General features: G+C 45.0%; 1 protein-coding gene across 1 annotated transcript; it reads right to left on the reverse strand.

Moving 5' to 3' along the window:
- Positions 1–103: 103 nt before the first annotated feature.
- Positions 104–22,408, reverse strand: capn1 (calpain 1). The gene is made up of 22 exons (XM_076724623.1): positions 22,295–22,408; positions 18,291–19,033; positions 16,707–16,776; positions 13,993–14,111; positions 8,922–9,055; positions 8,233–8,401; positions 7,538–7,621; positions 7,182–7,267; positions 6,372–6,446; positions 5,902–6,062; positions 5,356–5,516; positions 4,876–4,887; positions 4,505–4,716; positions 4,299–4,338; positions 4,147–4,212; positions 4,012–4,069; positions 3,827–3,891; positions 3,320–3,388; positions 3,066–3,144; positions 2,591–2,707; positions 2,250–2,308; positions 104–1,785 (listed from the first exon to the last, which is right to left on the reverse strand). Exons 2-22 carry the CDS (start codon positions 18,543–18,545, stop codon positions 1,759–1,761), a joined length of 2,118 nt encoding a protein of 705 aa, XP_076580738.1. The 5' UTR covers positions 18,546–19,033; positions 22,295–22,408; the 3' UTR covers positions 104–1,758.
- Positions 22,409–22,503: the final 95 nt, after the last annotated feature.

A 22,503-nucleotide genomic window follows, 5' to 3' on the forward strand; every position in this document is an offset into this window, starting at 1 on the left:
GTGTTGTTCTTTGGGTGTTTTTTTTACTCATCACAACCATAAATATAACCAGACTTGATTTAGAGATTCAGTCAAAAATGAATTGCTGATTAACTCAGAGACTCATCGAAACATTCCCATTTATTTTCAAAGTGTGTTTTACAGAAACACTACATAGTAAAGTACTGCACGATGAACGGGTCCCAGAATGTCACGAGTGTAAACAGTAATGTTATATAATCATTACGCTGTAAAAACTGAAGACAAGAATGCTGGCATTGCAGGAGTATCGTATGAATTTATGGGCTTGGCAGTAACTTTTAGACGAAATTTACAAAAAGATGAAAGAAAAAATGGAAAAAGCAGAAACAGTTTTGATATTTGAGACACTTGTAGGTCAACTTTCCATGTAGATCCTCCATATTTAAAGGCTTTCAAGTCTTTTTTTTAACACTTGCTCCCCTGATTGAACAGAAAGTAGGCAGGCAGACAACATATCACATTGCATGCACACGACTTATCCACCCATCTTGCATAATTGTTTACCTTCACCAAAGGTACACGACGTGTTCTTGTTCCCTTTAAAAGGCGAGATTAAACACAAAACGCTGACACGTCCCCTTTTTAAACCACCACGACGTCCAGTTCCAACCCTGACATAAAAGCTTTTTTTTTTTCATATGTGCCATGCGTAAGGACAAACAGGTACATCTCAGAGCTAAACAGGATTAGTTTTAAAGAAATAGAAGTCAACACATTCTCTGTGATGCAGCACCCCAACATTGCCTCTGCACTGCAGGGCCCCGTCGTGCTTCATGAGTGGACCCTTGACGCTGAGGCGAAAGCAAAGTTTGGCACCAGTAAACAGAGAGCGGCAGGCCGGCGACGTCGCCACAAAGGCCGAGCACAGATACAAGTTACGCACATTCACAGGCGTTGGCACAGCTTTCCACATGGAGCTCTGAGAGGAGCGTTTTGCAGATTGTCACGTTGTCCTCAAGTACATTAACTCTTGCTGGACGAGCCACAGGATTTTTTTTTCACTTATCAATATCAAAAATCTGTTAAAAAGTATTATTTCCCCTCTGCAGATGAATGTAACCAAGCAGAAATATCCCTCACAGTCTGGTAATACTATAATATATAATATCATGGACAGCTAAAACATGCTAATGGATAAGAGCTCTCAGTAAATAATACACGTTTTTCTCCTCAATTTCTTTGTCCATTTGTTAATGTGTTTATTAATGAAGTGTTTATAAGTCAATTCATCAATTTGTTTGAGCACTTCTTTCATTTACTTCCTTTAAGCCACATTTCTGAAATGTGGTAGCGACAAGCTAGCATTTCTTTAAACATGAAAGACAGTTTGGCTGAAGAAATTTGGAGAAAAGTAGATGGCTCGATTGCTTTTTTTCAAGCAAGCTACATAAATGTGTGAGTGTTTTGTCTCCAAAATGAACCAATAAGTTTATTTCTGCCCCCAGAGCAGCTCTGCCTTCAAGTAAAGTTTGCACAGCTGGAAAATGTCTGCGCTGACTGCGAGGCTACAAGAAGTGAGCTTCCTTTTGTTGGCAAAACAGGTGACAAATAAAGGATTGGCACGTTTCCAACAGAGGCACTGTAAAGATGAATATAAAGTCTTTTAGCGTCAGAGGGCCTCAGCAGTGGAGGAGGGGAAGAACTGGAGCAGAAAAAGGCACTTCTGAAACGACAACATGCTGGGCCTGGAGCTGCAGGAGGATGCAGTGCAACAGTTACAGAGGAGCCCACGCATCCCTAGGCAAACATGGTCAGGGTGATCCACTGCAGAACAAAGACAGCATGTCAATCAGGGAATGCTAGCTGTGACTAAATCAGTTTATGCACAGAAATGGTTTGTAAATATCCAACGTGATGGGAGAAAAAAAACGTTCTTTCTGGATTTCTCTGCTTCTTACGTAATAATCACTTATGGTGCAGCGTAGATTCTTTTAAATGCATGTATTGAACTTTATTCACCACCAGCAATGAAACATGATGAAGCATGCATTATATAACACGAGCAATGATAACTTATAACGCTGCACGGACTGTTACTGTGAGTCCTTACTGCAGTAGATTGTTGAGGTGTGTTAAGGTGAGTATGCACCATCATAAGGTATCATAAGGCCCATCAATGAGTCATTGCATAAATTCACTATGAGTGCCATCATAACACACCATAAAAGTGTTACCAGACTGTGTTTGGGTTAATGGTTGCATTTCTGTTCATGTACATGTGATCATACCTGGAAGAAGTTGAGGCTTATGACTTTGTCATTATCTGTGTCCATGGTCTGAAAGGTCTCTGCACAGACAGAAACAAAGACAGTCACTTATTTTAATTCAAGTGTTTTACTTTCTATTTTGGTTTAATATGCTGCATGAATCCTCACACATCACAGCAAACCACAGACATGTGCTGCTAGTAATTTATTTTCAATAAGAAGTGGTGTGTATCGTCTGGTTATGATCTTTTTAGAGGTAAAACGTCTTTTTCTTAACAAAATGCTTTGATTGTACAAAACATATAGGAAGTAGGCGATCTCCTCCTTTAAAGACATGTAAGGTGTGCAGTAACGGCACTCACTGTACATGGTCTCCAATCTGACCAGACAGGTGACAAAGTTGTCAAAGTCGACCGTCATGTCGGCCTCCGTGTAGCGCAGGATGATCAGCTGGAACAGGTGGTTGGTCAGTTTGAAACCTGAAGGAGAAAAGACAAAAAGGAAAATCAGACCACAAGAGACACAAAAGTACAAATATACAAAGGTTTTTATCTGCATTTATGATCTACCATCCAGTTCCTCAATGCATTTAAACAGATGTTCAATGCAGAAAGTTTAAGAGGTTCATCTGGATTAAATGAAAAATACAACAGGGTGTCATCAGCATACAGATGATAAGAGATGTTGCTAAAGCTACTGATCTTCTGTTCTAATGGCAGCATGTATGCGGAGAATGAAACAGCAAAAAGAACAAAAGCATTGGAAAAAGATGTTTAACCCGTAACCCACCGTGTTTTTCTTCCATTTTTCTTGTGCTGAAAGGAAAAGGAATATTACCTGCAGACTCAAGAGCCATCCTCATCTCATAGGAGCTCATGGTGCCCGATTTGTCCAAGTCAAACTCCCTGAATATCGTCTGGCATGGTGACACAAACAGATGGAGAAAATTAAATATTTAGACAGCAAACAGGAAAATGAGAAACCAGTCAACTGTCCAGAAAATCAAAATAAATAACAGGCTGCGACCTTAAACCGCAATCGGCATCATCAAGCCTGATTTCCCCGTCTGAGCTATCAGTGTTTAATCTCACCAGGTATCGTTTAATCTTTTCCCAGAGTACGTGAAACTCTGTCAGGCCCAGCTTTCCACTGCCGTCCGTCTGAGCCGAGAGGTTGAGGAACAACAAGTACGACAACAGAACAGACGGAGCGGTTTGTGTTCCCTGACAATATTTATGTTCTACTGATGGTACAAAGCGGAAAATATGGCCACCTGCCGAAGGTCACTCCAAACAACAGGGGGCAGCACATCACCAGAGCAATTATTAACTGCCGCTCACTACACCCTTTGCTGCAGCTATCTATAGCTGTAGCTACTAGCTGTCGTAAGCTAGTTAGCTCTGTTAGCTGCACAGCTAGTGGCTCTATTATCAGACCTCACACTACACAATAAAACACAATAGAGTGTCTTCGACATAACGTCAGAGCTGTTGTTTCTACCGCTGAACGTTTTAAAGACAAATTCTGTCCATAATCTTCCACATCGCACCTTTAATGTTTAAAAACAAAGAAAAATTGAACTGTTATTGTAAGGATACGTCCATGAGATTGATCATACTGCGACACGCTTCTTTTGTGAAGCCGTCTGTCTTCAGGTCTTTATCTGTTGGCATGAAAACGTGAGAGATAAAAAGCAGAACATTCACAAAAGTCTGATGTGACATTGAACCAAAACGGAGACATTTTTAAATGCTTTTGTAATTCTCCTGCACAGCACACTAACGTTTGCTGATGATCCTGTTCAGTATGGTTTGCAGCTCTGTCACACTGATCTCCATGTCCTGTTGGCACAAACACAGACGGTCAAACAACTTCAACATGACTGTGTGAAACATTTCTCCACTCCAGCTGAGCTCACCGGCCCCGCCAGCTGCCTGAAGAGGCTCTTGAAGCCTGCGTCGATCTGGCTCTCCTCCAGCCGAGTCTGAAACGCAAACAGTGACGCTTTCAGTGCACATTCGGTTTCTTCCTCCACATCAGCTGCAGCTCTGTTGTGTTTCATCCTCTCACCTCTGCTGGAAGATCCGCTGTGACGTCATCATCAAGCTCCCTGACGTGGACAGAAAGACGACCTCAAGTTACTTCACTGGCCTTCAACATGTGTAATGGCATTGGCTTTTGCTTCTGATGTGAAGATTATATAGAAAAATGCTAAATTTGCTTCATATCATTCACAAAGCTCCTTCTCTCCCTCCTCCCACGTTGGAAGCACTCACTCAGAGTCGGCGGGCTTCTCAGAGAAAACCCTGAGGACGAAGTCGGCCTCTTTGTGCGGCTCGAAGGTGGAGGGCACGATGACGTATTCGCCGGCCGGCAGCTGCAACCGCGAGCTGACCTCCCTCAGGTTGATGAAGAGCTCTGAGCGAGCGCTGGAGGCGTGGGTGAGGAAGAAGTCTCGCTTCAGGTGGACCCCTGAGCTGCCCACTAACTGAGAGGGGAGACAGCCTACGATCAGTAGAGCTTTGACATTATGTTGTTGAATGAAGCGCTCATTGTTCTCAAAGTGAGTATTTTATTTTAATCAGGCTACATCCCATTATGTTTGCATTCCACAATGTCTGGATAGCAGAAGGAGGAAAACACGTACCTGCCTTGGAACCTGTAAAGGACAACGAGAGAGATGAGATTATTACCACGATGGATCAGAGACACAAAAAGACACAGAAGAATCCTGAAATGTCACGTTACAAGCTGAGATTCGCTGCGGTTTTAGGTACATTTAAAGTTCGCTGGCACTGCTGTTGATTGGCATGTGTCATCGCATCCACAATGAGGACGACGACTACCAACAAAATGCTGATGTCCTGCAGAACATGCAGCCAAACAGAGCAGGGAAAACTTTAAAAATGGGGTTTAAGGCGCCGCCATGAACCACAGAATCTCCCAGGTTCAAGGTCGGGCTGGAAACCTTTAACAGCGTGTGGTTCCCCTCCTCGCTCTCCCCTCATTTCCTTTAATCTCTCTACTGTTGACTCACTAATAAAGGCATAAAATCCCCCAAAAGCTACTTTTTAGATTATAGAAAATAGATTAGTGCTGAAAAACTTGACTTCTACAGGCAGCCAACCTCATAGATGGCAAAGCCGATGGTCTCCATGTCTTTGCCCTCCCGCCGTTTCTTCCTGCGGTCCTTCTGCATGAGCCCAACCAGGAAGCTGCAGTCTGATTGGCCGGGAGTGTCCGGGTGCTGCAGCACAAGCTTGAACTGAGGGTTGAGCCAAAAGGTTGCTGGGAAGAAGAAAGGTCAGATTTGTTTATCTGCGACTGTATCTTATAACAAATACTGATTTTGAATTGTGTTTTTTTTTCCACTAGTGTAGTAAATTAGAACAAAATTCTCGCTGTTTAGGTCACAGTCGATCGAGAAAACAGACGTCCATGCATGTCTTCAGTCCTGATGGGGAATTTCCAAAACTGACAGGCCATTGTTTGGTTAGTTATTGTTTAAATGGGAGTCACTGGTTCACATTCCTTCAGTGAATTCATCCAAATCTTCCCTCCTTTGTTTTTTTCCAACATTTTTATCCCCCCAAAAATGTCCAAAACTGAAGCAGCATTCAGCGCCTCTGGAGCAGAATCCAACTCAGTTTTCCTCCATCTCATCCCTTCATACCTGGGTAGTTCCTGCAGCCTCCAGCCGTGCTGCCTCTCCTCCACTCCCCCTGATAGAGCGAGGAGCTCCACTTCTTCAGCTGGCTGTTCTGCAGGGCGTCCGCCGTCAGGTTGCACAGCTCCAGACGGCTGAACTCGCGCAGGAAGTCACTGAAGGACATCCTGAGGGACAGAAATACAGTAGATGCACCTTTTGGGTCAATGTAGAGACGCACTGCTTCTTTCCCCATCACAAAGTCAGAGAGAGCTGAACCTCGTTTCAGCACAGATACGAGAGAGAAAACTGTGTGTTTGGTGTCTGAAATCAAAGGATGACATTGAACCGACACATTTATTCCTATAATGGGTAAAACACAACATTGGCCACTGCCTACTAAGTAATGATCAGGTGATTTTCTATCAGCTGTAAAAAAGCCAAAAGTCGTGATGACACAGGTCATGATGAGAGTCCACCGGCACAAGAAGACTCACCAGAATTCACCGTCCTCGCTGCGGTTCTGGAGCCGACTTCTGACAGAGCGATCCACGTTGTCCCACTCTCTGGAGCTGAGGATTTCACACAGGAAAGACATGACAGCAGTAAGCTAACTGCTCAAGCAGACTGGGTTTTCTCCATGTGGTTCGTCTTGAAGCAGCTTCCTCTTTTCTCCAGTTTCCCTCCGGATCATCAAATCAATTTCCCTTTTCTGCCTATTATTTCAACGATCCATCGGCCTGATGCTTTGATGCCCAACAAAACTAAAAGTCTAAAGTCATGCTAGCAGCTCTGCTAGTTATGCACGTGGTTTAGTATCTTTAAATCAGCAAAGCTGCACAGTCGTGGCACTGATGGTCAAGAGGGAATGTTTCATGTCCATTTGAGCTGGTGTTGGAGTGTTGAAAATGTCCAGTTAGACCGTGACATCATGTTGGCAAACGTCTGGTATTTTTACTTCAGAACTACAGTGAGATTACATAACACAATCTCTCCCATTTCTCCTCTCTGTCTGACTCTTCTGGCCAATGCAGAGGCAGCTGGGCAGCCCAGCTAACCCCCTTCCCCCACTGCTTTTCCTTTCTTGGACTCTGTGGGATCGTATGAGTGGGAACAGTTTTTTAAGCTAATTTCACAGGTCATAAATACACGTAAGAACTGTCGAGAAAAAGGGCGAAAGCTTCCTGAAACAGCCTGCACATCTACCTGCCTCATGCACTCATAAGAAATGGGGAAATGTGTGTTTTTATTCCCAATCATTTGCGATTTAATGCCACATCTTCAGCGGCACTGAAGTAAAATCTTACTTGTCGCTCCAGGCTCCCGTCCATTCCACTTCCCCCCAGGGGTTCCTGATGCGAACCAGCTTGGTCAGATTCCCTCTGTACACCACCTAAAGGCAAAAAAAACACCACCAAATTCACGCCTTGTCGCTGTTTAACTGCTTCCACGCCTGGTGGTAGTGGCTTTCAGAAATGTTTCCCAAAGAGGATCCTTAAAGTTTCCTTTCAGTATGCTCATGTGTGTTTCAGTGGCGAAAGATAAATCTTAATTTCAATTAAACACTGATGAATAGAAGAGTGATTTCATGCTTTCTTCTTTTTCTCATGCTTTATATTGACATTGCTGTTATTTCCAGGGCAAAATGTCTGATTTGCGTCACCTCGTCCACGCCGGTCACAGAGTAGGCGTGTCCCTTCACCAGCTTCTTGAACGTGACGGCCTCCATGTCTAATGAGCTGGTGATCTGAGGATGAGAGCAGGCACAGACATTAACGTCTGGACGGTGAGGGAGAAATCCACGACTGAGACGACTCTCAATGGTTGTTTTAACTAATTCAAACAATGTGTAAGGAGTGTAACCTGCGCTGCTAACATGACGACTGCTGAGAGGGCTGCACAGCCTCGTCACAGTAAACATGTACAAACTTCCTTTGTTTGATGCCGTTAATGTCAATGTTTTACTATTTCATCATCTCCGGAGCAGAAAGCCCTCAGACCGGCCAGATGAGGTAAACCGCTTGTTCTTTCTACCCAAACTGAGCAGCACAGGGAGCACAAATGTCCTCCAGCGAGACAGACAGGGTTCAATCCCCTCCGTCTGCAAACATCCGCTTCATTGACACGTCCTTGAGAATTACCCTGAGCTTCAGCCAGCTCCAGCCTTTTCCCTCAGTCTTCACTGCCCTCTCCTGGTGCCCTCCCCGGTCACACTGTCACCTTGTTTTTTACAACTTACAATTAAAAATGCTGATTATAGTCAATTAAAAAAAAAAAAAAAAGGAACAATCTGTGACAAATCTGTGTTAATTTCTCATTTGCTTGGGTCAAAGGTGTCATGAATGTCGCAGTACTTACGTCTATGGAGCAGCCCAGCAGTGATCCCCTCTCTATGGCCCTGCTGATGATGCTGTAGAGGTCGGAGGGGGCTTTCCTCAGCTCGTACATCTCCGTCACGCCGCCTGTGAAGTCCTCAAAGCCCTCTGACGTGCTGCCGCCTGACAGAGCCTCATAGCAGCCGTTCAACCTGGGAGATTAATGAGGATTTAAAGGCATTCGTATCGTACATAGAGACTTAGTAGGTTTATGAGCAGGGCTTAAATGGAGGCCTAACACAGAAATGATGATTCTTAATGTTTATATACAGTTTAAACTGTGCAGCCGAACGACCTGATGTTAGTGGAAGTTTAGAGTAAAGGTACAGTATGTTCTCTGGCTGCTGCAGGCTGGACTACCATATATGAACGTGTGCCTGCAGCAGATGAACACTTTCACATCACACTTGCTGTTTCCTCTCCGCTCTTAACTTGGCACACTTCCACACACAATGCTTCGCTCCAGCTTTTACATCTGGGACCACAGCTGGAGCAGCTGGAGCCTGAATTTGAGAGCTTCAAGTGTTTCTCAATCACGTTCCTCACACAGACACCATCCGGTCGTAGTTTCAATTAATGTATGAGAGCTCAGACTGTAGATGTCAGCGTGAAGTGTTGATTAAAATGGTTTTTAAATGTGGACTTTGTGAAATGTCTGTGTGCCGGCCTCACTTGGCGTAGGCCTTCTCCAGCAGCGCGCTCCAGAACTCGGCTCCCTCCGCCGAGTGGACGAACAGCAGCTTCCCGTCCTTCACTGGCAGCCGGTCATCGATCACCACCTCCACCCACTCGCCGAACTGCCAGAACTGCATTGCACACAGAGGAAAACACCATTGTTACAGCTCACATAAAACAAAAGAAAAATCAGGAAAATGGGGTCAAGCATTGATGTCTGATGGGGTTGATGGGGTTTCAATCACAGAGGATGTTGGGTGGAGATTCAGAGCCTTAACTGAAGCACTTTAAACTCCTGCTTATGTAAGAGGACAGAGTGTTTGCAGATCAGGAGCAAAAGTAGTGGTTCTACAGAAACTCTACAGAAGAGACATTATTTTCAGTGCTAAAGAATTCAAAATGTCCCTTAAATTTCTCGGACATGAAGGTGAACCAGGAGGTAAAACCAGGCTTTGCTGTGCAGCAGCTGAACTGAGGGGACTGAGGGCAGGGGGAGTTTGAGACGGAGTTTTCAGCACATTCAGCCTTCACACGGTGCAGTGTACCTGTGCGCCAGCAGGGGGCAGAAGAGACCGACATGTGAAAAGATGCCAGCAGTGGCTCAAAAAGGGTTAAAACAGGATCAAGTTTCAGAGTTTCTGCTGGAAAAACATGTTTGAAATTTGGAAAACCTTACAGAGCACTTCCATCAGAGCTCGACCCAAGTGCTATGGGAAGTTTTGAAGATTCAAACCTCAACACTTCTTATCTTTCAACACAACTGACGGGCATTTGCTCAGACAAAACAAAAACCTCAGCACATCACACACTGCAGCCACGCTGAGACGCTGAAGGGAGTTTCTGTGTGTGCAGAAAACACACACAGCAGACCGAGAAACTGGTTGCACCCATACAGAAACCTCGAGGCAGTGAATCCTCATGTAAAAGAAGAGCTTGCGGTGCAGTCGTACAGTGCTGGGAAGGAAATATCTCTACGTAGAAGTGATTAGATTTGTAGAAGAGGGAGAGAAGGGCAGGGGCGTCGCAGCATCGGCAGAAAAAAGGCCACAGCTGGAGTGTGTGTGTGCACTTCATGTCACTGCAATGTGTGCACCGTAGGTGGGTGGGTGGACGGAGCTGAATTCACCTCTGGGAGGAGCTCTGTCACAACACGGCTGACTGGAGACAACACAAACACACACACACACACACACACACACACACACACACACACACACACACACACACACAGGCTTGCCTATGTTGCACACAACTTCCTCGTTTCACTCTTGGACACTGACGCTGCAGAGCATTTCTCTCACAGCGCTGTGGGAGCAGCAGCCAGCCTCACGGAGGGGAAGTCAACTCTTACCACATGACATGCAGTTAACTCAAGGATTGAGAAATCCCCAAAACAATTCAGCAAACTCTTCCGACTTTCTGCGCGAAATACAGGCTATAATAAGAACACGATAAAGGATTCTGCCCCAGTTAACGGTTTCGACTGAGATGGCTGAGATTGCCTTGTTTATAATTCATTCTTGGTCTTTTGTTTGCCTGCCTGGCTGCTTCGCACACACTCCCTCCCTTTTCTCTCCTACTTCTTAAACCAATTACGATTCCCACTGCCAGCACTCATAATTACATTTTGGGATGACTCATGCAGGTCTGGGTAACTTATCCAGAGGCTTAAAGGATCCAAAATGAAACAAAGGGGACTCCCTGGGAGACGCACAAGCGAGCAGCGAGTGGAAACATGCTCGGACAGAAAAGGAGAATGAGAAACACGATGGCATTAAAGCATCTGCTGGCAAACACCATGAAGAGAGGCTAAAAACAAGAGCCCATACAGGAATCGTAGCAGAAGATGAAACTAGGGCAGCTGCTTTCTAAATGGGACGCAGCCATACGTGTAGCATCCATGCATGTACATTAAACACATGCATGCTTTTACAAACCTTTAGAGCAAATAATAGTATTATTTCCACTCATTCTGGCAGTGAGAGCAAATGTGTGTGTGTGCACGTATATGGAGAATGACTCTGAACACAGTGTCTCTGGAAATAATCAGAGAAACAGAGGCCAGATATCCTGCTTTCCTCTGCCAGACTCCTCTGTAATTGAGTCACCGGGCCCAGCAGACGTGTGCAGAGGGGAGTTCGTTTTGGCTGATGGTATTTAGCCTTCCTTCGATATCAGATGATTCAGCGCAGCACCTCCGGAGAGAGATTCAGGGTCTTTCTCAAGGCCGCTTCAGAGTTTGATGGATGGATTTCCCTGCAATGCTATAACCTAACCCGGATGTGTGCGTGTGCTTGTGCAGTATGAGCAAGTGCTGCAGGAGACTCAGTCTTCGTGGCCACGTCCATGTGTGTGTTCTACACTGAGGGTCATTTCCTGTGCACATACTACTCGTCTTTGATGTGCGAGAGCTTCCCCTCCGCTCTCTCTTTCACTTCCTCATTTTTTCTCTCTCTCTCTCTCCCCTTTTTATAGCTCTCTCTTTCTCTCCCTTGTCAACACTTGGGCGGGCTGACAGTCTGGTTGGCACAGAGCTCGCTGCATCAAAGAGGGCAGCCGACTCAGCTCAAAGCGGCCCGTGACAAAGCAAGTTGAGACGGTGGAGAATTATTAATAACGAAAATGCTTCCCTGTCTTCTTGCTAATAAAGGTCATACAAAGGGATGAAATATCAATCTGCAGCTGTTTGGGCTGATTCTGAGCACTGAGAGAAACACGAGAGGCCGCTTGGATTAGGGGTTCGCGATCGCTCCTGCCCTTCAGACACATGCTGGTGTAAGATCAGAGGAGTCCTCAGATAAGGACTCGTCACACTGAGGCACAGGTAATGAGGCGTGTGAGATCACAGGAGAGACACGCTCCTCCGCAGCCCTTCCTGATGTCGCTAACGAACACACAGGCACGACAGAAAAGACCACGCTGACGCCTGAATCCAACGCATGATGGCAGACAGCACATGCAAAAAGACAACACGGAAGCAAACATCTTGACCAACTTCACAACACGAGCCCAGTGAGAAAACACGAGCACAAACAGAAACGCTGCAAACATCACAGACGATAACGGAAGCTGCTCCCAGGGGTCGGTGAAGAAGTGATGAACACAGCTGGGACGGACTTGCTGCTGCCACGGTTTTTGAAGTTATTGAAGTCTCTATCTGTAAGAGGAAAATGAGCTACAAAATTCAGTTTTCACTGGCGAGACAACCAGGGAGTCACAGCCCTGTTCGTCACTTTTACAGTCACCTGGAGGCAGTTTCTGCTGCCGTCTGTGCTGCTAGCTAATTTTCTGTGTGCGGTTTCTCACTTTGCAGCTCTTTTTTCTAAACGCTGCTCGTGTGGTGAAGAGCACTGAGCTCTCAGGGCCGCCACATAAAAGAGGTAATGCTTGTCAGGATGCATCAGCACCACCCGGCCGAATAACATGCTAACACTTAGCATATGGGCGGGTTACATTGGCAAAAAAGTGGAAATTTGCTGGTGAGAAAAAATCAGCTTAGCTTTAGAATGAACACAGCTAAATGATTTGAAGTTTAATCATTAGAAACCACGGCTGCAAGATTTCCCGATCTCACATTGGACTGAATTCATGTGTTCATCTGCTCACGGCTGCAGCGTTAAAAAGAGTTTACGATGAGGCCAAAGCCTGCGTCACTGCTACGAGAGCAGCAGCTGCGGTCTCAACTCACCTGTGCTTTGTGTTTGTGTGTTTGTGTGTTTGTGTGTGTGTATCAGTATCTCAGTATTTGTTTGTTTTTTTTGTTCAAAGTTCAGCTGATAAGGCGTAGAGGCAGATGAATAGATGTTTTGCATTTTCAGTGTCAAAGCAGAAGGACTGGTCCTTCGGGCGGGAGGCGACACAGAGCTGCAGCCGACGGAGGCTTGACTGCTCACAGCAGTTTGGCCTGCACAGGCGTGACTGACAGATCGTATCTTCTCTCAGCTTCACAGTCCTGTGTTTGATCACGAAATGGGCGTCGGTCCCTTTAGGAGAGTGTGCTGAAATCAGGCGGTGACTCAAATCCTCCCAGGTAACGTTTATTGACTGACTGGGCGTGGAGGTGAGAGGTCAGCCATCTTGGGTGACTCAGTGGGGTTTTACAAGTGAAAAAAAGGTGGTTATGAAAGGAACAGTACTGTTTTACATTGTCAGCCTCGCTGGGAAATATCTGGGGAGGAAAGGAATAATTTACTCTAAATAACTGACTAACTAACAGCTAACTAACTCACTGGTTCAACAAATCAGGCAATAAACTGCACATTAGGACGAGAGCTACAGATTATTAACATTATCTTATCATCTATAAATCATTTTTCAATGAATCTGTTCATTATATGATCTACGTATCATTCTGCAAATGGTTATTCTAGCAAAACAAGGGTTAAAAACCCAAATGGATGCGATTTATAATTATACTGTATGTAGATAAAATAGATAAAATAAAATGAATGCTTGTCAGCGCATGAGTATAAATCAATGTGCTGCTTAGTGTGTATTGGCAAAAATAAAGGTAAATGATTGGAACTGACAGAATCAGGGATCTTCCTGTGACTCAGTTTCACAGCAGAAATGACATCATGCTTCTAACCACAGTAAGAAATCAACAAAATCCTTCACAGACAAAGAAAACTCAACCAACGCGTTCAAAAATGCAACCAAACAAATTTTCCCACTTTGCTTTGAACCAAAGGAACCAAACGTTGATTTCACTGAATAGTTTGCACCACCGATGGTGCGTCTAACAGGAAATGACACAACAGGAAGCTGCTGCACCACAACAGATGCAAGAAGTGAGCTGCCACAGAGCTGCTGGCTCCCACTTTATGGCTCTTTATGGCTGAATCCGAACGTCCGGACTTCCTCAGCATTAAATGGTTTCTATCCACCTGAAAGTCATCAGTCTAAACTGCAGCCTGTTAATGCACATCCACCATAAACCTCCATTTAAAACACCACCGCTGCACTGATCTGCTCACAGGGGAATTTGTGCGGGAGGCTTCGGCTGTGGTTGTCGTGTTTCCAGCCTCAGACATACACATGTAAATACAGGAAGTGGAGCTGTGGTCACCTGGAAGTGAAAGATGCCGGCGTATCCCCGCTCAAAGCTCTGCCCGTGAGGGACCACTCTGTGGAGGAGGTTGTCGTTTAAGGTCAGCGAGGCGATGGCCGCCAGCAGCCAGCAGTCCCCTGTGGACACACACAGTTTCATTACCGCGGATCAGCGCTGAGTGCCAGAAAATCAGGACTACCATGATGCATTTGGTCAGCAAATACTGTGATGATAAGTATTCTCTGCCCTCCTTTTATTTCACTTAATTGTGACAATAAACGAAAAGACAAAAATTATTCCCTGACGAGTAAAAACAAGATGAAATAGTTGGCTTTGTGGAAGTTTGAGGTATACTTTTTTATTTTCGACATTTTTTATTGTCTATTTGTTCATTTCCTTTTTATTCTTGCTGCTGGAGCACGTAGATTTCCCCAGTGTGGGATCAATAAAGTCTTATCTTACTTCTCACTGGGATTTTTACAGCCAGGAGCAACATGCGTCAGCAAAATCCATGACAGTATCCTGAAGCTGAGGAAACCTGGACTACAGCATTGTCCAAAATGCCCAAATGCAAGATTTCCACTGACTAAATCTTGACTAAGACAAAATAAATGTGACTTTAAACCAGTTGCAGCCCTTATCAGGTCAAACACACTCAGTGGGAACGCACTCACAAAACTGGAATTCACCCAGTAACAGCTCAGTGGAGGCAGGAGTGTGGAACTATGTTTGAACAAGCTTTGCCCTCTGGGAAATGGGAGAGGCACTTTGTTCCAGTGGACTCCACCGTAAGTCACTCACACAGTGGGGCTGAGCCACAATGGACGCCGTGTTGCAGAAGTGTCTCGGCTGGCGGACGGGAACACCCTGACTGACCGTTTTTTCTCAGCTCTCACACACAGGCTGCTGCATGTCGTCTAGATATGCTCATCCAAATTAAAAACAGTGGTCTGTGTTGTGTTATCTGACCTGCTGGTGATCAGATCCAGAAGTGTGACTTTTGATTGGTTTACTCTCATGTCTGTATGTGTGTACTTTCTGAAGACCATGATTGTTTTTCGTACTTTCGTTTTAGCCACTGTTCCACCTATTAATGCTGGTTAATGATACACAGGACTGTTATATGCAGGCCGTTAGACTCTTATCTGTCATATGATCTGTAAACAGCCCCTGACAGCAGCTGGTGGGCTGTCTAACAGATACCTCCATGGCACTGATCAGGACCCCTCAGCCTTGGTGCTCTTTGCCTGTAAAACAAAGTGGAGCATTTTGTTTACTGGCTCGACATTTTTGGGGTTCTTGTTCTGCAACTAAGCCACTCCTCTGGGAGTGGGGGGGGGGGTCGGGTACAGTACTTCATTTTGAGACGAGGGAAGTCGTTTCTTGCGCTGCCAGAGCCACTCAAACGGAGAGAGGCCGGCCTTGTTTACAGATGTGAAGCAGGGAAACAAAGCATGCATTATAAATGCGGCTCTGTGTCGAGCAGGAAGCATCCAGGCAATAAGCTGTTACCGGTGCTGTTAACTCTGCTCTGTTTCTCCTCTCCTTCAGGCTGTCCATCCCGCGCTGTCACTCATATTCTGACTCAGCTTGCTCTGTTGGCTTTGACTGCTCATTTTTCAATCCTCACAGCAGGTAACCTGTTGACTATAGACCTCAGATACACGCAGCAGGAGCTGGTTACAGTTGGGATAATCTTCTTTAAAAAACATTCAGGCTCAATAATCTTGGCTAACATCATCACCATATGTAATATTTAAAGGGGAGCTGCACCAGTGTTGCGCATTAACTAGATGCATGACATTTGAAAAACATGCATCCAAAGAAGAGACGCTATCTAGAGACGCTCTCCTCTGCTGCTTCTTTAAATCTGTCTCTCCCAAGTCCCCAAACTTTATGGCAGTGCAGTACTAAAAGGGTGGACGTCCTTTACTGACTTTATATTAATTTATAATGGCCTCATTCTGTTTTAGCTGACTGGCTTAAAGGTCCTGTGTTCACAAGTCTGACTTAAGTCATATCAGAGGATTGTTGTCTGTTTAATAAAGGAGAAGTCTGGTTGGACTTTTGGTGAATTATATTTATTTCACTGCGGGGGATTACGAGCTGTTCAGGCACAGTGAGCTCATTGTCTTGTCATCTTCATGAGTTTGTCTGGCCAACCAGGCTGCCGCCCACGAAATATCTCGGCGCACAACCCTCCATGAAACGACAAATTAAACAATCAAATGAGATGTAACGTGTAAACTGGAGGTGCTGGTGGACACAGCCAGGCTAGGTGTTTCTCAATGCTTCCAGTCTGTATGCTAAGCTAAGATAACCTGGCTTATCATAGCGTGAGAAGCACAGTAAGGCTCCGTTCCACTCCGACACTGAAGCAGCGAAATGGAATTCAGACATCATAAATATTGATATTCACACCACAGCGTTTTCCACTCTGACATATCGAAAAGAGGGAATAAAGTCTATCACACTTAGCAAAGGTTCAGCCTTTTACTCAGGGGCACGCTGTCTGTGTTTCTGAAGGGAAAGCTTCACTTATTCACATCCCACATCTCCCATCTTGACATCGCAGCCTGGCCACCTTTGTCCTTCTGGTTTCCTCCATCGTTCCTCACTTTGGCTTTCCACCAGATTAAATCCAAGCTATTTCTCTCCCCTCCTGCCCTCCAGTATCTGACTCACGCTGTAATAACAGTGAAACTGTTGGGAACTCTCCTGGTTGAGCTTACCTAGAGCTCCCTGGCAGATGTCTGTGCGAGTGGCTCCGTCCATGATGAACTGTGGACGCTTGCAGAACTCCTGTCAAATACACACGTAGAGAAAAACACATCAGTGCTTTGGCTTTGGATGCCCGTTTTCAAAGACATGTTCCATTGGCTGGCTAGCACAAAGAGCCAAATCCACAGAAATGACACAAAACATGGCTGATATACAGGTTTCAACAAGTCACCGCACTGCCAGTTTGAGTATCCTGCAAAACCACAAGTCAAAGATGCTGAAGATGTTTGTCAATGTCAGATTTTCTGTTGTTTGAATGACACGTGAAGTACCATATATGAGACAATGCACATTTACAGCTGTCAAAACATGTTTTTTAACTTTGACTTAGCTCAGTTTAGCTAACTTTAGCTAAAGTTTAAATCACTGTTCATCTTCCAAAAGAGTTTCCTGTGTCTCTTGTTCAGGTCTCGGTCCCAGTATCACCCTGCTTCACAGACCATCTTCTACTCTGCATGTTGAGCGTGAGAAACCCCACGTTACACAGCTATAAAAAGACATATTCCATTTATCCTTATGCCCCACAAGCACACACAGAGCTGCACACAACCCATGAGGCACATGGGTGAATGCACACACACACACACACACATGCGCGCACACAGACACACACAGGCTTAAAACTCTCTTTTTCAGTACACGTTTTTTGGAGAAATGTGAACACCATGAACCCTCTTATGCAGCGTAAATATTACAGATCCTGTGCATGCATTATAAAACATCAAGACTTTTTGGAGAGAAGAAACCCTGGGAAGCACTAGAGCTGTATGACACACGCATGTTCACACACATGGTCGTCTACACACTCAAATGGAAGCTGCAAGAGGAGCTGAGAGGCTGCAGTCACGATCACGACCCTGAGAGCTTTTAAGATCGCCTCGTTTGCTCCGTTACAGGACTGACAGCAGCGACCTGTCACAGCATGTACAAATCGAACAGTAATGAGAGCGTGCTGTCTTCAGGCCTGCCGTGATAACACCTAATGAAGACAGTCCCACTTCAGTCTCTGGTGTCACCTTCGGCTGCAGGGAGCACCGCGGTGTATTTATAATGTAGTGAACAGCGATGAGAGACTAAGACACATGGAGACAGGCCAGCAGGAAAGGACTGGGAGACACATGGAAGGATAAAAACAAGACGAGAATGCTGATATACACTCTGTCCCTCCGTGAGACACTTTCAAACTGACTTAACTGGAGCACACACAGCTCCTACCTGGTGTTATTGTACCATTAAAATGACATCTACCCATCATCCCAGAAAGTTTAGTTGCCAAGCAACAGATGAAATTCAAGTCTTGGGGTAAAAAAAAAGCTCCAAGGATGAAGAGACGTTCAGTCTGCTCATCTGCTCAGTCCTGAAGTCATCAGTCAAATGTCTGGATGATCACATACAAGCTACTGTATAGTACTGGAAAATCAGGCAAGTCTGGTAAGATGTTGGAGCTTTCCAACTGCACTTGAATGCACCAACTGGTCAGCATCTAATGAGGCATATTTACCAGATTATCTCTCTTACCCCCCTCCCTGTCTCACCGTGGGCCTCATCCAGCGGACTCCCTGGGTCTTGGAGGATCTCGGGCCGAGCTCGTTGAATCCTAGAGACGATCCGGCACAAGGGAACAAACTATCCTCAAACAGCCTCCCGCTCTGGAGGCTCTGGGCTCTCAGATGCTCAAAGTCCTGGCCCAGAAACTTCACGGCGTTGTGGTTCTGCCCCAGACCTTGCTCACGGTCCCACTGGCTCCTCAGCTTGGCGGCCATGCCTGTGGCGTGAATGCGCTCCTCCATCCTGAGCTTGTGGAGTTGACAGCGTGGGTTCAACTGTCACTCTCCGATGGATGTTTGTATGTGTTGAACTACAATATGATGTAAAGATGTGTCACTAATTAATGAGGCAACCGTGACTTATTGTAGGTACAGTTTTGATGTAAAGCACTGCAGCACTTCTGACGTAAATCCGATGAAAGGTGGTGCTGGCTTCAAGGTTCAATCATAAATCAAAATAAAACATCAGTGGCCATTAAGAAGCTATTAAATATTGATGGGACCAGGCCACTGCTTGATCAGGGTTCTTGTGGTTGCTTCCAATGCAATAACAACCAAGAGTGTAGAGGCTCAAAAAGCAAAAGCTTTACAGGCGCAAGTCCTCACAGCGAAGGCAGATCTCGTCCCAGTTAGCGACCGATCACTGCGTGTTGCTATTTTTTTTTTTTTATCCAGATGCCAACAGGAGTGCAGGGTTTCAGTCCGTCCTTGTCCCACCAGCAGCTAAAACCCTAAAAGAAAACAAGTTAAAGATCAGATGGTGAACAGAGGAAGTACTGAGAAAGTATGCAGAGATGCAAGTCCACAAATAGCTCTATAGCTGTGCATGCAACACAGGCAAAAGCAGCAGCTATATTCACTGCATGCATTCAGGGTTTAAAAGACAAAAGAGCCCACCCTCTTTCTTTTCAGTCAACTGTATACACACATGCTCGCTATGCATAGCAATGGGATTAGTCACAGTAGGCGCTAGTGCTACTTTTGCTGTGTGGTGCTGAATGTGTACACAGTGTCAGTCAGGAGCATATTAAAATCAATGATTAATCACACAGTTGTATGAACAAACTGGTGGATTGCAGCTCTGTGTGTGTGTGTGTGTGTGTGTGTGTGTGTGTGTGTGGGACAGGGCTGACACAGGGTGTGGTTTTCTGTGAATCTTGATGCACACTGAAGGCAGCACGAGGCCCACAACAGGCAAAAGCTCTCTCCAGCTCTTTAATTAAGCAGAGGAAGTGTAAACTGTCATTAGTGCCACCGAAGCTCCTGACAGAACTGGAGCTTCGTGAACGGTTCATCTCAGTTCGTATGTCTTTGTAGTCCTTCGCTCTGCTTCTTTCTGTCTCTCTCTGTCTTTCTAGCAGAGGGAAGACACATGTACACAAAAGGCTGGTTTATTTTTAACATCAACACGTTTTTTTTTTACTACTTCAACTATCCAAACCGAGCACTCTTCCTGTTCAGAGGCTCGGCTGTCAGTCACAACAGAAGCTGGAGAGAGTCATTAGCTCAAGGAAGGCAGCACACCCCTGTTACTGTTTCCACTGCTCACGGTGAACCACACCCAACCAAAACAGCCCAGATTAGTGACTGAAAAATAAAAAATGTTCCTGCTAACAGGACCAGGAAACAGGACATGCAGCTACAACAACAGGTTTCCCAGTCCTGAGTTTAACAGGCGTGTTTTCTAATGAGAACTTTAGAAGATTCAATGCTTTTACTATAGTTTCCACTCTCACTACCATTACCAGTTCTACAATTACTATTAGCCTACTGCTACAAGGTTAGCTTGTTCTTGTGAGTTACCCAAAAGGTGTTCAATGTAACAAAGATTTATTTGACTCAAGTTCGGTTTTATTCACTATATTGTAGGAAAAATACATGTGCAACTAAATAACATTAATGATGGAGACATTCCTTTTCAGTGTCCCAACAAACCACAACAGCTAGCGAGCAGGCTGAACACATTTAGAGAGCACAAAGTCATCATTAATTATTAAGCTATTACTAATTATTAAGCATGCTGTTCCTGCTACGACTAGTCAAAATGTCTAGTGTGAAAATGGACTGTGGACTGGAGCAAGTGTTAATTCAAGTTTTTCATTGAAAAACGAGGCTACAGCTAGCAGTGCTAGCTAACACGACCAGCTAGCTAGCAGAACCACCGCTACTAGCGCTATGACTCTCAATACCACGACAATATCCAAACTATTAGTACTATTTAACTGTTTTTACTAATGTTGTTACTAAAACTACTACTACAGACAATTTTGCTACCACTAATAGTAGTACTACAACTTCACGACAGGTTTTTTTATCGAAATGTTTCATAGCTTCATATGGAAAACTGAAGGAGCGATAGCTAGCATTGAATGTTCGTACTTGTCAATCATGATTACTGTAACTGCAACTGCAGATCCCATATAACACTCTAAAATACTGCATCCCCAGCTGCCAAATTATGTGAGCTGGTATTACTGTACAACAAAGTATAACCTGTTCCACCAACATCCTCACCATTTCGTGGTTTTTATCTCTGCTGCATGTTATCAGGATGCAATCTGCCCCACATGAGTTCAGTCTGTCTATAATGAATATTTAATTTCCTCTTACATGTGAAATGCACTTATATACCCCCCTTGTGCACACAAAGATATCCCCCAACTCAGTGCAGGTGGTGACATGTATGAGAAATGACAAGCAGTAGACCGCATGTCCAAACACATAAGGAGAAGTCTCAAAGCTTTATCGAGATTCTGATGGAGCCAGGAAATGCAACAACTCTACGGTAACATATGCATGCACCCAAGTATAACATCATGTGTTTATGCGCTATGCCACAAGCGTGTACTGAAATACCTCCAAAGGCACGAGCATGGCATTTTCTCCATTACAGACGGTGTAATATATTGCAGCCATATGGTCAAAAAAAAAACAAAAAAAACTTTACCACATGAGGAATTAGGTTATATACATGTTATGTTATTATTAGCTGTTATTATGCAATTAGAAAAAAGATATGGGTCATGCAGCTATAAGGGGAAAACACTCAGTGAAGACAGAGATGAGGGGTCACATGAGTTTAACCGCAGGCACACAAGGGTTTTGAAACCAATACAAATGTCAGCACAGAGTGTGTCACTGCTGCTTTTCTGCTGATGCGTGTCTGCGTCGTGCCTCCTCACGACAGTCAGGGACTCACACCGCTTAAAGGCGCTTTAGTTGTACCAAACTAATGCCTGTGGCCGTGTGAGGTCCACTCTTTGTGCTATGAGTAAGCATTCTGGTCACCTCTGGTGTATTTCTGCACGCGGGGTTCACGCTGGAAACACTGTGAAATGAAATATCCAGAGTGTCTGGAGAAAATAGACCTGCAGAGAAACCAGACACGCACAGTGTCCAATAGGAGAAATAAGCGCTGACTGGCGGAGTGATCTTTATCAAAGTCGCTACGATGAAGAAATGGGCTTAAAAACAGGCTGTGCATGCAGACAACACTATCGGGTCACTTACATGTTTCACAGCATACCCTGGCGCATATGAAATGTTTAGATGGACATGTGGCTCACATAGATAAGCATGTAGCTCTGATGGGGGGTGGGGCCTCTGAGAGGGGGTAAAATGCCCAGCTGTCAGAACTGCAACTTTGTCAAGTTGAGCAACGCAAACAGCTGGCAGACCGATCTCTCTCTCATCAAATATAGTCCCCGTATACACTGAGCAGAAGGGCAGACGGAAACGCAAGAGGATTCATGCAAATAACCGCGCAGCACCGGCAGATTTCATGCTTTTATGGTGTCCCGAAAGTTGCGTGCGAGTGGTCTTGAGCAAGGAGTTACAGTTATGTTACAGTTCTTACAATGCAACCGCTCACAAACATGCGTTAAAAAAAGGGGGAAAAAAAGTTCAGGCCAGTGTGTCAAAAGCATTTAAAGATATCGATCTTATAGCAGCACATCTGCAAAATACTGTTGATGAAGGAATTTTATATTTACCTTGCCGGGAGTTTCCTTTTAAAAGGCAGTTATTTAGACATTCAATATGCTCCTTCAGTGTCTCTCTTCCCTTCCATGTTTAGCATGGGTTCGTCCCCTCCCCTGCTCTCCACCAGCCCTCGAACATAGAAACGCCCTGCTGCCTCTGCTCTGATTTATTGGCCCTAATGCGCCGCGCTCCGCAGCGCGTCTGCGCACTGCCCGCTGGT

The sequence above is a fragment of the Chaetodon auriga genome, chromosome 24 (genome assembly GCF_051107435.1).
Source record: "Chaetodon auriga isolate fChaAug3 chromosome 24, fChaAug3.hap1, whole genome shotgun sequence".
NCBI classification, from domain to species: Eukaryota; Metazoa; Chordata; class Actinopteri; order Chaetodontiformes; family Chaetodontidae; genus Chaetodon; species Chaetodon auriga.

Excerpts from the sequence above, each read along its gene's own strand:
- capn1 (XM_076724623.1), bottom strand. The coding sequence starts at position 18,545 with ATGGAGGAGCGCATTCACGCCACAGGCATGGCCGCCAAGCTGAGGAGC. Across the intron at positions 16,777-18,290 it reads TCCGCTGGATGAGGCCCACG|GAGTTCTGCAAGCGTCCACA; the intron begins GTGAGACAGGGA and ends TGTATTTGACAG. Across the intron at positions 6,063-6,371 it reads AGCGAGGACGGTGAATTCTG|GATGTCCTTCAGTGACTTCC; the intron begins GTGAGTCTTCTT and ends TCTGTCCCTCAG.